General features: G+C 43.1%; 1 protein-coding gene across 1 annotated transcript in view; it reads left to right on the top strand.

The window, feature by feature from the left end:
* ELP2 (elongator acetyltransferase complex subunit 2) overlaps positions 1–18,040 on the top strand; it is a 128,631-nt gene that overhangs the window by 42,460 nt on the left and 68,131 nt on the right. Inside the window, exon 8 of the mRNA XM_040432197.1 lies at positions 11,206–11,361. Coding sequence (XP_040288131.1) covers positions 11,206–11,361 — 156 coding nt within the window. The remainder of the gene's footprint in view (positions 1–11,205; positions 11,362–18,040) is intronic.

Below are 18,040 nucleotides of genomic sequence, written 5' to 3'. Positions count from 1 at the left end.
ATAGGCAACCATAAATGTGGGAACTGCTCCTTTTTACAAACAAATATGGGACTGGGGGAGGAATGGAAGGAGGGACTAGAACAGTCCAGAAGGAAAGGTGTAGGGTAAAAAATATACATAAACCTCTCAAATGTATGTATACTAATGCCAGAAGCCTGACTAATAAAACTGGGGAACTGCAATTAGTGATGTGTGAGGAGGACTATGACCTAGTGGGAATAACTGAGACATGGCTGGATGATGGCTATGACTGGGCTACTGTACAGGGTTACAGTCTGTTTAGAAAGGATTGTCAAAACCGGAGGGGGAGGGGTCTGCTTTATGTAAAGTCCTGTCTAAAGCCCACACTCCGGGAAGATAGGAGGGGTTGAGGAACATGAACATGTGGAGTCGCTGTGGGTAGAGATACATGAAGCTAAAAACAATAATAAAATACTAATAGGAGTTTACTATAAAACACCTAATATACCAGAGTCCACAGAAAATCTACTACTAACTGAGATAGACAAGGTGGAAAATCATAATGAGGTGGTTATTATGGGGGACTTCAACTACCCAGATATAGACTGGGAAACGGAAACTTGTATATCTCATAAGGGAAACAGGTTCTTGGCAATAACCAAAGGCAATTACCTCTCCCAACTGGTTCAGGACCCGACTAGAGGGACAGCCATACTGGACTTAGTGTTAACCAATAGGCCTGACAGAACAACAGATGTGCAGGTTGGGGGACACCTGGGAAATAGTGACCACAAAGTAATAACCTTCCAATTATCATTCAAAAGAGCGTTTCTACACAGAGGAACAAAAATACCAAACTTCAAAAAAGCTAAATTTTGCCAACTAAGAGAGGCCATAGGCCTAACTAACTGGGACAAAGTCCTCAAAAATAAAAATACAGCCACAAAATGGGATATCTTTAAAAGCATCCTAAAATCTCATTGTGAGAGGTACATACCGTATGGGAATAAAAGGTTAAGGAACAAAAAGAAACCAATGTGGATAAATAGAACTGTAAAGAAAGCAATAAATGACAAAAAGAAAGCATATAAATCACTAAAACAGGAAAGTAGCACAGAAGCACTGAAAAACTATAAGGAAAAAAATAGAACATGTAAAATACAAATAAAAGCGGCCAAACTAGAGACCGAGAGATTAATTACCAAAGAGAGTATAACTAACCCTAAAATGTTCTTCAATTATATAAATGTTAAAAAGTATAAATCTGAAGGTGTCGACCCTTTAAAGAGTAATAAGGGGGGAGTCTCAGAGAGAGACGAGGAGAAATCAAAGCTGTTAAATATTTTTTTTCTCAAATGTATTCACTGAGGAAAATTCCCCATTGTGTCCTGTCTGACACAGGAAGAAGTACAACAGCGACTTAAAAAGATTAAAATAGACAAATCGCCAGGACCGGATGGCATACACCCCCGTATCCTAAGGGAATTAAGTAATGTCATAGCCAGACCCTTATTTCTGATATTTGCGGACTCTATACTGACAGGGAATGTCCCACAAGATTGGCGCATAGCAAATGTGGTGTTAATGGTCAAAAAGGGTCCAAAAACAGAGCCTGGAAACTATCGGCCGGTAAGTTTAACATCTGTTGTGGGTAAACTGTTTGAAGGTTTTCTGAGAGATGCTATGTTAGAGCATCTTAACGGAAATAAGCAAATAACGCCATATCAGCATGGCTTCGTGAGGGATCGGTCATGCCAAACTAATTTAATCAGTTTCTTTGAGGAGGTAAGTTCTAGACTTGACAGCGGCGAATCAATGGATGTTGTATATCTGGACTTCTCCAAAGCATTTGATACTGTACCACATAAAAGGTTAGTATATAAAATGAGAATGCTCGGACTGGGAGAAAACGTCTGTATGTGGGTAAGTAACTGGCTCAATGATAGAAAACAGAGGGTGGTTATTAACGGTACGCACTCAGATTGGGTCACTGTCACTAGTGGGGTACCTCAGGGGTCAGTATTGGGCCCCATTCTCTTCAATATATTTATTAATGATCTTGTAGAAGGCTTGCATAGTAAAGTATCAATTTTCGCAGATGACACTAAACTGTGTAAAGTAATTTACACTGAAGAGGACAGTATACTACTACAGAGGGATCTGGATAGATTGGAGGCTTGGGCAGAGAAGTGGCAGATGAGGTTTAACACTGACAAATGTAAGGTTATGCACATGGGAAGGAATAATGCAAGTCACCTGTACATACTAAATGGTAAAACACTCGGTAACACTGACATGGAAAAGGATCTAGGAATTTTTATAAACAGCAAACTAAGCTGCAAAAACCAGTGTCAGGCAGCTGCTGCCAAGGCCAATAAGATAATGGGTTGCATCAAAAGGGGCATAGATGCCCATGATAAGAACAGTCCTACCACTTTACAAATCGCTAGTCAGACCGCACATGGAGTACTGTGTACAGTTCTGGGCTTCTGTGAACAAGGCAGACATAGCAGAGCTGGAGAGGGGTCAGAGGAGGGCAACTACAGTACCCTGAAAGATTATCAAAATTAGGGTTATTCACTTTAGAAAAAAGACGACTGAGGGGAGATCTAATTACTATGTATAAATATATCAGGGGTCAGTACAGAGATCTATCCCATCATCTATTTATCCCCAGGACTGTGACTGTGACGAGGGGACATCCTCTGCGTCTGGAGGAAAGAAGGTTTGTACACAAACATAGAAGAGGATTCTTTACGGTAAGAGTAGTGAGACTATGGAACTCTCTGCCTGAGGAGGTGGTGATGGTGAGTACAATAAAGGAATTCAAGAGGGGCCTGGATGTATTTCTGGAGTGTAATAATATTACAGGCTATAGCTACTAGAGAGGGCTTGTTGATCCAGGGAGTTAAGGTCCATTCACACGTCCGTAATTGGGGTCCGCATTCGTTCCGCAATTTGTGGACCCATTCACTTTCAATGGGGCTGGAACGGATGCAAATCCACATTTCCTGCATCCGCATTTTCGGGATCCGCATCCGTTTTTTCGGGATCCGCAATTTCGTTCCTGAAAAAAATAGAACATGTCCTATTCTTGTCCGCAATTGCGGACCAGAAAAGGCATTTTCTATTATAGTGTCTGTGATGTGCGGTCCGCAAATTGCGGATCGCTCATTGCAGGTGTCCGTGTTTTGCGGATCCGCAAAACAGTTACAGACGTGTGAATGGACCCTTAGTCTGATTGCCTGATTAGAGTCGGGAAGGAATTTTTTATTCCCCTAAAGTGGGGAAAATTGGCTTCTACCTCACAGGTTTTTTTTTTTTGCCTTCCTCTGGATCAACTTGCAGGATGACAGGCCGAACTGGATGGACAAATGTCTCGTACACTGCTCAAAAAAATAAAGGGAACACAAAAATAACACATCCTAGATCTGAATTAATTAAATATTCTTCTGAAATACTTTGTTCTTTACACATTTAGTCAACACATTTAGTTGAATGTGCTGACAACAAAATCACACCAAAAAAAAAAAATGGAAATCAAATTTTTTAACCAATGGAGGTCTGGATTTGGAGTCACCCTCAAAATTAAAGTGGAAAAACACACTACAGGCTGATCCAACTTTGATGTAATGTCCTTTAAAACAAGTCACTTTGATGTAATGTCCTTAAAACAAGTCAAAATGAGGCTCAGTAGTGTGTGTGGCCTCCACTTGCCTGTATGACCTCCCTACACTCCTGATGAGGTGGCTTAAGGTCTCCTGAGGGATCTCCTCCCAGACCTGGACTAAAGCATCTGCCAACTCCTGGACAGTCTGTGGTGCAACGTGACGTTGGTGGATAGAGCGAGACTTGATGTCCCAGATGTGCTCAATTGGATTCAGGTCTGGGGAACGGGCGGTCCAGTCCATAGCATCAATGCCTTCGTCTTGCAGGAACTGCTGACACACTCCAGCCACATGAGGTCTAGCATTGTCTTGCATTAGGAGGAACCCAGGGCCAACCGCACCAGCATATGGTCTCACAAGGGGTCTGAGGATCTCATCTCGGTACCTAATGGCAGTCAGGCTACCTCTGGCGAGCACATGGAGGGCTGTGCGGCCCTCCAAAGAAATGCCACCTCACACCATTACTGACCCAATGCCAAACCGGTCATGCTGTAGGATGTTGCAGGCAGCAGAACGTTCTCAACGGCGTCTCCAGACTCTGTCACGTCTGTCACGTGCTCAGTCTGAACCTGCTTTCATCTGTGAAGAGCACAGGGCGCCAGTGGCGAATTTGCCAATCTTGGTGTTTTCTGGCAAATGCCAAATGTCCTGCACAGTGTTGGGCTGTAAGCACAACCCCCACCTGTGGACGTCGGGCCCTCATATCACCCTCATGGAGTCTGTTTCTGACCGTTTGAGCAGACATATGCACATTTGTGGCCTGCTGGAGGTCATTTTGCAGGGCTCTGGCAGTGCTCCTCCTGTTCCTCCTTGCACAAAGGCGGAGGTAGCGGTCCTGCTGCTGGGTTGTAGCCCTCCTACGGCCTCCTCCACGTCTCCTGATGTACTGGCCTGTCTCCTGGTAGCGCCTCCATGCTCTGGACACTACGCTGACAGACACAGCAAACCTTCTTGCCACAGCTCTCATTGATGTGACATCCTGGATAAGCTGCACTACCTGAGCCACTTGTGTGGGTTGTAGACTCCGTCTCATGCTACCACTAGAGTGAAAGCACCGCCAGCATTCAAAAGTGACCAAAACATCAGCCAGGAAGCATAGGAACTGAGAAGTGGTCAGGTCACCACCTGCAGAACCACTCCTTTATTGGGGGTGTCTTGCTAATTGCCTATCATTTCCACCTGTTGTCTATGCCATTTGCACAACAGCATGTGAAATTGATTGTCACTCAGTGCTGCTTCCTAAGTGGACAGTTTGATTTCACAGAAGTGTGATTGACTTGGAGTTACATTGTGTTGTTTAAGTGTTCCCTTTATTTTTTTGAGCAGTGTACTATGATATTGAGATTAGGGTCTGTATCTCATGTAGAGTGCCAATTTATTACTTGTAAATCCGATTATTATTTTTTTTGGTTTACTTTGCAGATTTATTTAATTTTTTTATATCAGTAAGATGATCAGACCATTATATAAGTGTATTTATGAGCATATAACATTGATCAAACATGTAAAGTAGAAACATAATAGCCACCCAGAATGTCTCTCTCATTTGTGGGATTACAACAAATCTTGCAACCTGCTAGCAGTATGGATTGACCCACTAACACGTGTTGAGACATTACAACCTATTTATTTACAAATGGCCACCATGACCAATAGAGTCTCTTGGTTTACACGTGTTATTATTTTTGTTAACTAAAATATAACGTTTATTAATTTTGTTTAAAATTGTATCTTAGAACTAACACACTTAAAATGATCAGCCTTATTTGCACTGCTACTATTAACTTAGTGTATACTGTGAGGTTGGCTGGGACTAACGCTGCTACTAACTGGCTCACTCCTTCATATCTGCATATGCCACTATGCTCTTTAATGCGCTCTGTTAGGGTGTCACAGTGCGCTGCCTGCAGATTTGTACTACCTGCCTATCTCTCACTATTCGCTCATAAGCATGGCTCAGCTCCCTTAACAGTGACCTCACAGTACCCTGCTGCTCCCTTAACAGTGACCTCACAGTACCCTGCTGCTTCCTTAACAGTGACCTCACAGTACCCTGCTGCTTCCTTAACAGTGACCTCACAGTACCCTGCTGCTTCCTTAACAGTGACCTCACAGTACCCTGCTGCTTCCTTAACAGTGACCTCCACAGTACCCTGCTGCTCCCTTAACAGTGACCTCACAGTACCCTGCTGCTTCCTTAACAGTGACCTCACAGTACCCTGCTGCTTCCTTAACAGTGACCTCACAGTACCCTGCTGCTTCCTTAACAGTGACCTCACAGTACCCTGCTGCTTCCTTAACAGTGACCTCACAGTACCCTGCTGCTTCCTTAACAGTGACCTCACAGTACCCTGCTGCTTCCTTAACAGTGACCTCACAGTACCCTGCTGCTTCCTTAACAGTGACCTCACAGTACCCTGCTGCTTCCTTAACAGTGACCTCACAGTACCCTGCTGCTTCCTTAACAGTGACCTCACAGTACCCTGCTGCTTCCTTAACAGTGACCTCACAGTACCCTGCTGCTTCCTTAACAGTGACCTCACAGTACCCTGCTGCTTCCTTAACAGTGACCTCACAGTACCCTGCTGCTTCCTTAACAGTGACCTCACAGTACCCTCCTCCCTCCTTAACATTGATTTCCACAGAGCTCCGTTCCCTTAACACTAACCTTGATAGTGGACCGTCCCCTTAACTGTGACCTCCACAGCAGATTGTTCCTAGGGTGGCCAGAGGTCCGGTTTTAGGCCGGACAGTCCGGCTTTTGGACTCCCTATCCTCTGTCTGAGCGTGAGCTGCAGGGAGAAAGTCACCGTCCCTCTGGGCCGGGGGCATGGATTAGAGGGGCCTGGGGCCGGGGTTTTTAAGTCCATCTTTTGAGGGTGGCCTGAATGGCCACCCTACCTGCCCCCTTAACTGTAACCTCAACAGTACTCCGCTCCCTTAACAGTGTCATCCACAGCTCCTTGCCCCTTTTTAAAGCTGACCTACAGAAGTGAAGAAAAACGGCTGGGTTGTTATAGAAACCTGGTGTAAAACTGTGTGTATGTGGAGACTAAGGGCCTGTGAACTTCTATTGGCTGATAAGGGTCATGTGACCAGGCTTCTATTGGCTAATAGATTTTTTGGGAGTATATCGGGAACGGTACGTGCTAGAGAGCTGAGACCCGGTCTAAAACCTTCCCGGACACCTGATGTACCTGTGTGCCAAATTTCGTGATTGTAAATGAGACGGTGCGGATTCCTTTAGCGGACATACACACACGCACGTACACTCAGCTTTATATATTTTTCTATGTGTTGTGTGTAGCTGTTTTGCATGTGTATGAGCTAATTAGGTACTGGGGATTTAAGTGGGTTCAGCTTCTATCTCATCATGCCTTGAAAAAGCGTCTGTGCATGCGAAACGGCTGTATGCTGTATCTGATTGTACTGCTTGAGGTACCCCTTAACGCTTTTTTAATGGATTGAAATAATAGAAACTTTTATGGACTGGTGCGTTCCATGGATATATTTTTCTCTTTCTACTGGATGGTGTGCACTTAGCCCTCAAGCACCATAAAAGCCTACGCTGCTCTAGCTGCAGTTGACCATGAGTTTGTGTCTGTAATATAGTTATCTGAAAGTGGCCTTGGGCAAGGAGTCTTTTAATTCTTCTGGTTTGCAGTGATCTCTGTGCAGGGGGACCCTTGGTGTATACAAGAAAAGTTGTTTTCTGGCTCCCAACATCTATATTAGAAAAATGGAGGTATCAGTGGGAGGCAGATTTGTTTCATCTTCAACCCACCCCTATCACTCAGCATATTTATTTAAAGGGCTTCTGTCAGCCCACTAAACCGTTTTTTTTTTTTTGCTTAATAATAACCCCTACACTGCGATTTATCCATACATAAGTAAAATAATAATTTTAGTTCAGTAGAATTTGCTAAAACCCTATTTTTATAATATGTAAATTACCTTGCTACCAGCAAGTAGGGCGGCTACTTGCTGGTAGCAGCCGCATCCTCCGATGGTAATGACGCCCCCTCTGCTTGTTGATTGACAGGGCCAGGGAACGGAATAGTTCTCTGCTGGCCCTGCCTGTTTTCATTCAATATCTGGCGCCTGCGCCGCGGCCGTACCTATCTTCAATCGGCGCAGGCGCACTGAGAGGCGGCCACTCACTCGGCCGCTTCATCCTCAATGCGCCTGCGCCGATGACGTCACATCTACACCCGGCGCAGGCGAATTGAGGATGAAGCGGCCGAGTGAGTGGCCGCCTCTCAGTGCGCCTGCGCCGATTGAAGATAGGTACGGCCGTGGCGCAGGCGCCAGATATTGAATGAAAACAGGCAGGGCCAGCGGAGAAATATCCCGTCCGCTGGCCCTGTCAATCAACAAACAGAGGGGGCGTCATTACCATCGGAGGATGCGGCTGCTACCAGCAAGTAGCCGCCCTACTTGCTGGTAGCAAGGTAATTTACATATTATAAAAATAGGGTTTTAGCAAATTCTACTGAACCAAAATTATTATTTTACTTATGTATGGATAAATCGCAGTGTAGGGGTTATTATTAAGCAAAAAAAAAAACGGTTTAGTGGGCTGACAGAAGCCCTTTAAAAGGTAATCCATCCTCAACTGTATGCTACCCGCACTGAGAGCAGTATAAAGTAGAGACAGTATCTGTGGTCTGTCACTTGTCTGCTGTCAAATTGTTGTGGAGAATTTGCTGTATAATCAGTCACTACTCTTTGCTACCCTTGGTGAGGTCTATAAACATGAACACCTTCCCAATATTTTAAAATATACCTTTTAATAAACTCTCATAAAAACTGGCCTACGGCCGGACTTGGTCCCAAGGGTCAAGACAACACATACAATCTCACTATGTAATTGTCCTCAGTATTGAAGATACTCAGTATTTATTCAGGGTTAGCTGAAATCACGTCAGGTTGGGTGATTTTCGACTGAATGGAGGGACAGAGATGATGGATAGGGTCCAGGGATTAAGATGATAAAAGGTCTTTTGTAGATGGTATTGAATCACACATATGGTATCTGATATGTAAAATGACGTGAACAACCTAAAAAATTCCTTGTACGTACCTAGATAGGCTAAGCCCAGGGACACCCCTTAAAGGTAGGGGCTCCCTGTCCTCGTACCTAATCTACTAAACCCTAAAACACCCTATCTTAAGGTAAGCTGAGTACAAGAACAAAAGAGAAGACATACTGACAAATAAACAACACAAGCAAATCCCAACGTTACGTTTCCCCAGCCGTTATATACCACGACTGGTTCGTCAGGGGAAGAGGAGGATAATACTCCAACAACGAGATCTCACAGTGGAGATTTTACGTTTAGTGTCCCACAATCGAGACCCTCTAGGAACGGAAGCCCCAGGATGTAGGCAAAAGATGACCGGTGTCCCCATGTCTATTCCAAACCTGGCGCCTTATAACCGGTCCACCCATGATTAGTCCCTCCCTCTTAATCCGCCCCATCCATCATACCTCCAATGTTAAAACCCCCAACTTGTTCAAATAGAGAGCCCACTTTTAAAGCAGTCAAATGGTATATATATTCTGATCGAAATAAGTATCGGGGGGTACCTTGGAAGAAACATCACAAATCAGGCCACACAGAACGCCGCTTTGGAACGCATATGCCCTTGGTGAGGGCATCATGAAGTTGATGACGTCCCCTTTAAAGAGGTTGTCTCCTCAGTGTTTTATTTTTTACAGGGATCAGAATAGCATGAAACAACAAGGAATTAATCCTCAACCTATGATCACTTGCCACTCGTTCCATTCCTGATCCCTCTAAACAGACCGGAAATGACCACTCAGCCAATTACTATGTCTAAACGGGTCGAGTAGGAGATAGCTGAGGTGAAGTCAGATAAACTTGTTGCACTCACCAAATCGCTTTGCAGTTCCTTTATTAAACCATGGTCGCCGATGCAGGCACTCACACAGTCTCAGGCGGTTATCTCTCGGGTGAGGTGAGTATCACTTTATGACCCTTTAAAAAAGATTCTACTAGCGAGACGTCCTTTAATAATAAAATAGGTGGTACATTGTATCTGATTGTGCAGAGGATAGTTACGCAGTGAAATAAAGGTACACGTTGTTTGTGCCTAGAGTTCAGGGTGATCCCGTGCATGGATTTACTTTTATAATTACCTGGCACTTATCGGAAATGTCTTACAATAGCATTCATAAGTTTTGATTGCTGCTTACGTGAGCTGTAAATCTCTTATGAGGGCAGCACTTCTCTCTATACAAACTGATGACTATGTGTGTTCCATAGCCTTTCATTCTGACCTTTCGCTAATCATAAAATTGCTTGTTGACTCATCACTTTGTATTTTTGGATACATTTTCTAGGTTGTCTGTCCTGCTTTTCTGTTTACTGCTTCATTTGCAGCTCTTTTTTTCAGCACTTTGCCTTCAGATTTATGCAATGCTTGCTCGGAACAGCAAAAACTTATCTAGAAAAAAAAAAAGGCTAATGCATTGAGTTAGTACATCATCATCCCTCATAGTGCCAAGTCTGCACATACGCGACTGAGGGTAGCTAAAATTGACTTACTGAAATGTGCTTTCCTGAGCTGCTGGGACTGTTGCTATCCAGAACTGGTGTAACTTGTCCATACATCATTTGGCTACTTGTTTTGTTGATGTCCCAATTAAAATAATGGGAAATAATCAGCCCAAAGTGTGCAATAAAATAGATTTACTTGTGCATTTCTAATAATCGTCTGGTGTTCTATACTAAAAGGTTTCCAATTTCTTTTCTTGCTTTTAAGAGGAATGATTTTTCTACCATTCCAATCCTGAATATCTCTATCTTTTGTGTTGCGACACTTAACAATCTGTCCATGTGCCAAAGGTGGACTAGGTTGACCGCAATTCCCTTGAATCGCACATTTCCAGAGCCAACTGGAATGGATACAAAATAGAGGATATCTATAAGTCTTTTATTTATTCCGATGTTTTGGATTTACTTCTAGCTTTGGCTCCAAAAGCTGTATGAAAAACTCTGTTGAGAACTGCATGCGTGATCCTAGGCTGATAGCGATAGAACGAGGAAGATGAATGGACTTGAATTTTTTTTAAATGTAAAGGTGGAGGCTTTGAATTGCATCCTACCATGCAGTACAGCAAAGATGAACATGCACTTTGATATCTTCATTAAAAGTGTTAACCAGGCTTTAAAACCGTTAAGGCCTATCCTTAGGATTGATATTTCCTTGGTAGGGATTTGCCTCTTGATACTCCCACTGATAGGATGTTTGAAGGGGGTACAGCGCTCGTGAAGCGGAGCTGAAATACCTAGCACGAGAAGTACAGTATGGAGCAGTGCGAATAATGAAGAGCCTGCGACCACTTTGAACAGCTTAGGGTTGGAGGTGCCAAGAGTGAAAATCCACCAATGCAGTGGCCTGTTCAAACGATAGACCATCAATAATGATAGGATCATGCCAATCCGCAGGCCTGAAGAACGACAGTACGCCTCTGTGTACAATATTTAGTTCATGTGAATAAATGGTTGCTAGTTGTCAGCATACCCATTGATGCTATTTTTCTCTACAGGCCAGGATGTGTACTTGGCAAGCTGTGCCCAAGATTCCCTTATTCGCATATGGAAAATATTTCCCAAATCTGTGACTGAAAGTCTCAAAATTGATGATGAAGATGAAGCAAACTACATTAAGCTCAAGGAGAACATACTTACAGTTAAAGAGGGGGGTAAGTAACTTTTCCTTGTGAGGTGTAACTTGAAGCTCCTAGGCCACTATGCAAAATCTGTGACAGGGCCACCTAATTTTACTTGGGATTTTTTGTACTGGTATCAGTACATAAGTGCAACCTCTGAACTTTTATATACATACTTGTGTATACAACTGTGTGCTGCAATGTGGAATTTGTAGCTATTAGACAACATCCTCAATTGAAATGGTAGCAATTAGGCTGTATCACTAAAGATTAGGCTGCCTGGCCGCAGAAGAATTGTGGCAGCAAGAGAAAGATGGTAAGAAAATGTGTAGGAAGGGGGCTAATTGGCATTCCAACCTGAAAGTTACTAGTAGGACTGGCAACTCTGATGTGGCTATCATTAGTACCAAGGCAGAACCTGTTTTCATCGCTGAGCACTATTGCTTGTCATTGATGGCTGTATCCGAGCTCGCAGGAGGGCTGTAGAGTGCCTACGGCATAGTGCCAAGGCACAAGGACCAACACCAGATGTCATGGTGTGGGGCACCTTTAGCTACCATGCTGTTCACATCCTTGGAGGGAACATTGACAAGCCTTCAGGACATTGTGGAACCAGTCCTACTGACTTGTTGACTCAGAAGAGGTGGTGTTCCAACAAGATCACACCACACACTGCCTGCTCTACATAACATGCTTTTCAGGGTATCCAGCACCTCCCCGGTCAGCTCGATTGCCAGATCTCTCTCAATTGAGAGTGATTGGGACTGGATAGGATGACGACTCTACCTTACACAGCAGCTAACAACCAGCTTGGCTGAAATATGGGTCCAAATTGAAAGATATTGGAATGACATATCACAGGAGAATATCCAGCATGTTTGTGACCGTTACCATGCCAGAGTGACAGCCTATATCACAGCAAGGAAAAATGCCACCCAGTACTGTGACCCTGCCTCAACATATACCGAACTGCAGAACCCAAAATAAAGGGTGCACCCCCTGTGTGAACATTGACCAAGAACCACTAGCTTTGTCAATCTATGCTCAATCACATTACGTTTTCCAGGTGTTCTTTAATTTTCCGGTAGTGTATTCACCCCTTTTGCTATTAGACTCCAGAATGCAGACTCATTGGCATTCGTGTGTATTCCGCGTCCTTATGTCCATTCTGCAAAAAACAGAACATGTTCCATTCTTTTCTGCAAATGACCAGGGGTGTAGCTAAAGGCTCATGAGTTCAGCTTGGGCCCCCCTTTTTGGCCAGGGAAGCACATAGCCTTCGTGCTGCCTGAAGCAAACATTGAAAGCCCTAACCCCTTCCATCCTGCCAGAGGTGTAACTTGACCAGCATGCACTTTCTATGATACCAGTGTCTTTTTATACGGCACAAGGGTCTTTGAGCCCCCTCAGGCTCCTTGGCGGTAGTGACTGCTACCTCTGTACCCGCTATAGCTACAACTCTGCCACTGACCTATTTGAAGTCTATGGGTCCGCAAAAAACAAACAGATTCACATATATCATCTCCTTTTTTTTTTTTTTTTTAAGGGGATGGCCACTTTTTGGATACTTTTCACCGATGTGTATGTAAGTTTTCTATATGACAATTGCTAATATAGCCTTTGTTGATTTTCTGTTCTGTTTGCTTTATGTCCCCTTGGGCAAATATTCTGTGCTAGTCACACAGGAGACCTGTCCATAAGATAGACAAAGGGTCATGTGACCAGGCAAAAATAACTCCAGTCAAATCACTCAGCCTTCTCCACACAAATACACCACATCCGCCATCTGCACTTGCGATGTTGAGAGTTTATTGCAGGTTTATTGTATTTTAACAAATGAGACTGAGTGATTTGTCTGGTCACATGATCCTCCATCAGCAGCCATTTTATGGACAGGACCTCCATGTGGACAGCATAAAAGACTTGGCCAAAAAGGGGAGAATACTTTCTGAAATATAGGAATTGGTGGAAAATATCAACAAAGACTATATTAGTAAGTGCTATAAAGTCATCTTACAAACCCACTGGTCAACAGTAGCCAGAAAGTGGTCAACCCCTTCAAGGATCTGTGTTTTGCAGACCACAAAATACATACGCTTGTGTGAATGCACCCTTACTGTGCCAGAAGAAAGTACAGTGAGAGATTGTTCACCCTGGTCAAACATGTTTATTCACACCAGGCAAAGAAGACTATTCACGACCGAATGACTAGAACAGCCGGTGTATGGCTACGTCTGCACAATGAGTGTTCATCAGACCGTCATTTGTTCAACCATCAACTTCCTTTCTTTGTTGTGTTGCTAAAAAAGTGGAGTCCTACTTTGTTACTGTTCTTACCATGTGCTTCTCAGTTATGTTCATATTAATAACTCATTAGATCATATACACTATATAAAGATAAATGGTAACTATAAACCTTTAGATTCCAGTTTTATAGACCGCTCTACATTAGTGTTTTGCAGTAAGCAAAAGTCGATTCAATTCACAATGCCATTGTACATAATAAAGTGCAGAATAATTTCCCTTGTAGATAGCTTCTTTTGCAGCGCAGTCATTGTTAAAGGGAAGATTGTAATCCAAGAGAAGAATGGTTTGGTCTTTTGAAGTAATCATTGGTATTCGGCAGAGCACAGAAGTGCTACTGTTACATTGCAGCTCATCGGGGAAATATTGCACATGTCATTTTATTGATTAGAAGTCATTTGGCTCTGCTGCTCTCCAGTGTACACTTCCAGCAAGTGCTCATCATTTCACAGCGGAACAAAAAGCCTTCTCTATTGTTTGCTTTTGGTGTTATTGGAGGACCTGGTCTGGAAATTGAAATGGTATTGACTTAGTACATTGCTGGAGATGCAGTGTTTTCTGGAACAAAAAGACCCGACAATTGTTTTTAAAGACCAGCCCTTAATTTTAGGGCATCTGCTCGTTTCCATGGTTACGATCACCCTGCAATCCATCAGAGGTGGTCGTGCTTGCACACTATAACCATGGAAACGACTAGGGATCGACCGATATTGATTTTTTAGGGCCGATACCGATGATTTGTGAACTTTCAGGCCGATAGCCGATAATTTATACCAATATTCTGTGAAAATTTCATTTTTGAAAAAAAATAAAATCCTACACAATCTGCTGAAAATTAATTTTTATTGTTAATGTGTATTTTATTTAAATCTTTCTTTTTTATTTATACTTTAATATTTTGGTGTTTTTTTTTTGTTTTTTTTAACTAACTTTTAGCCCCCTTAGGGACTAGAACCCTTGTCCTATTCACCCTGATAGATCTCTATCAGGGTGAATAGGATCTCACACTGTCCCTGCTGCTCTGTGCTTTGTGCACACCAGCATGGAGCTGAACATGGCAGCCAGGGCTTCAATAGCGTCCTGGCTGCCATGGTAACTGATCGGAGCCCCAGGCTTACACTGCTGGGGCTCCGATCGGAGGGGAGAGGGGACCCTGTGGCCACTGCCACCAATGATTAAAACTGGGGGGGCTTGGGTGGGGGGTGCACTGCGCCACCAATGTTTTTAATACTGGGGTGGGGGTGGTGGTGGGGGGGGTTTTGCACTGCGCCACGAATGAACATAAATCTCTCATTTATTCATATACAAGAGTCTGGAGCTGTCTACAGAATCACATAGCCGGCTCCCGACCTCTATGAGCGGTAGCTGCGATCCGTGGCACCTGAGGGGTTAACTACCGCGGATCGCAGCTACCGCTCATAGAGGTCGTGAGCCGGCTATGTGATTCTGCAGCCAGCTCCCGCCTCCTGTTCAATTTGAATGAATGAGTAACTTAACATCATTGGTGGCGCAGTGGCCAAAGCCCCTCCCCTCCTCTTCTCATCTGTCTCTTCATTGGCGGCAGCAGCAGCATCACAGGGGGGAGGGAGACACTGCTTCCTTCTCCCCTGTGCTGCTGAGGGAACACAGAGAGCGCTGACAGCAGCGCGATCTGTGTTCCCCATTCGTTATCGGAATATTGGCAAAATAGATGCCGATACCGATAACTGTCAAAATCCTGAATATCGGCCGATAATATCGGTAAAACCGATAATCTGTTGATCCCTAGAAACGACCACAGTGTATAAGGTGATGGAAAAATGAATCCAGCCAGCAAAGGAAGCAATATGGATAATAGCAATACATTAGTAATTGCTTTGTATTAACCTTTTCTACAAGATAAAGGCCATTTGCTGAAATGAGACAACTCCTTTAAAAGGTAAAATGGGTTTTAAGTGGACGCAGAGGCACCTGCTAACTGATCCTTTGTTTCCCTTGTGCATCTGAAACATAGAAACATAGAATGTGTCGGCAGATAAGAACCATTTGGCCCATATAGTCTGCCCAATATACTGAATACTATGAATAGCCCCTGGCCCTATCTTATATGAAGGATGGCCTTATGCCTATCCCATGCATGCTACTCCATATGTTTCTTACAGCCACGCACATGTATTAAAAAAAAAATCAAACTGGAATCTTCCAATCATTGCAATACACTGCATGTCATAACCATGAATTTGAGGTCTTGCTATTTCATCCCACGTTACCTATGAAGAAGGAAAAGTAAACCACAAATTAATATGTACTTAATACAGAATTCCCCCGTCCATTATTTTAACATAGAAACATAGAAGATTGACGGCAGAAAAGACCCCCTGGTCCATCTAGTCTGATCTTATATACATTTTTATTAGGTTTAAAGATGGCGCTGAAATAGTTTAAAGATGGCGCCCACTCTGGCTAAACAAGTGCTTTTGCTGCCAGGTGCCTGGTGTTTTACACAACAGACCCCAGGGGTGAATGTCTGCAATTGGTGATAATGCCAAGCACTGACATTTAGGCTGGGTTCACAAGTGACTGATCGGCTGCAGATTTGCTATTGCAGATTTTTGTGCTCCAAATTTGCAGCATTGTTCCGTACCAGCAAAGTGAATGAGCTTTCGGCAATTCTCAGTCACACCAGGCAGAAAAAATCCAAACAAGAAACAGACCTGGGGTGCGGATTTAAAATCTGCAGCATGTCAAGTTGTACTTTTGAAAATAAAATCACAATAGATGCAAGCATTATATATGGACTAAGCTCTCACTCTGGAGGAGGAGCACGCACAGCTACATGTACCACCTAACCAAGGATGCATGTTTGATAGCACAAGGATGCAGAATAGGACATCTATAATTTGTGGAACAAAAAAATGATCTGCAAAAACAAAAGTATCTATATACCAGCCCCATAGGGAAAAATTGCACCTCTAATATAAAAATACACTTTATTGGAACTTTTACAGAATAAACAATTTATGTGGCCCCCTTTTAAACCACGCTGCCCACAGATTAGTAGACAAGGCAATGCAACATTAAAGAAATGTGAACATCAAACAGATGGAAAGTCCCTGAATCAAACAAAAAACATTAAAAAAAAAAATCTCCCCTTACTACTGACTAGGGTACAGTATGACATCCAATATATCATTGTTAATACAGCCTCTCAGTAATTTGTCCAGTATCCTTTAGTTGTTTGAGGCCAGACATGCAGGGCCAGCACAGAACCCTGCCCCATGTCACCAGTCTGCTACGAGCTTCCCCCGAGTCCTACTAAAACCAGGTCCCCATAGATGTCTTTAGGTTAAGTATCTAATGATGCCCCAAATGTGTCATCAGCCACTGTGATAAATTTGGGACATCTTTTAGGCTGTTTCGTCTAAGGGCTCATTTACACGGGCAGGTGATCGAGCCAGTTATCAGGAACAAAAATTTAGTACAAACATTTGTTTCCAATAATTTGTCCGTGTAAATGTACCATCAGTCACCTGCCAAATTGGAAAAAGCCTTGTTTGTCAGATGATCTGTCATTTATGCGCCACATAAAACCATTATTTGGCGGCAGGTCTTTGACTTGTATAAACAGGCATGTGCTGCCGGTAAACAGTGATTCTGTATGGGGAAGAATGATCGCAGTAGTGATTGTTCATCCCCATACAGAGGAGATGATTGCTGCATGTAACTGCAGCTTAAATGAGCAGGCAATGATCAGGAGCAAATAGTTTGTCTCCAGTCATTTCCCTGTATATCTACCCAAGGAAATGGCCCCAAGTGTACGCTGTCTAACTATTAGACAGGATTAGTGAAGCTTCCCCATGGTAGCTCATTGATTTGGGTAAACAAGCATTGTTCTGCCAGTAAGCAGTGAGTCTGTGTGGAGATGAATGATCGCAGTAGTGATTGTTTATCCCCATACAGAGGAGATAATTGCTGCCTGTAACTGCAGCTTAAATGAGCAGGAGCTAATGGTTTATTCCCAATCATTTCCCTGTATATCTACCCAAGGAAATGGGCCTTAAAGGCTATGTACACCTTCGGAGGCAAAAAAAATGTATGACTGCATTTTATTCATTTTGGGCTAAAAATCATGTTTTAATTTGGTCTTTATTAACCCCTTAGTGACCACTAATAAGCCTTTTTACTGACGTAAACAAAGGGGGTTTTAGCTAAACAGCTTGCTTTAATCAATCATTATATGTACCTAAAATGGTGCATTAAAAACATTAAAAAATAAGACCTCCATGCAAGTACATTGATGAAAACAAAAGTTATAGCTCTTGGAATGCAATTTTTTTAAAAAGTGTGTGTGTGTGTGGTCACTAAGGGGTTAATAATATTGAGCCATTCTGTCACAAAGGGTTAACTGTCTAGCTGTGTGAATTGTACT

Source organism: Bufo bufo, chromosome 5 (genome assembly GCF_905171765.1).
Source record: "Bufo bufo chromosome 5, aBufBuf1.1, whole genome shotgun sequence".
In the NCBI taxonomy this organism is placed as follows: domain Eukaryota; kingdom Metazoa; phylum Chordata; class Amphibia; order Anura; family Bufonidae; genus Bufo; species Bufo bufo.
This window is presented reverse-complemented; position numbering and strand designations above follow the sequence as displayed.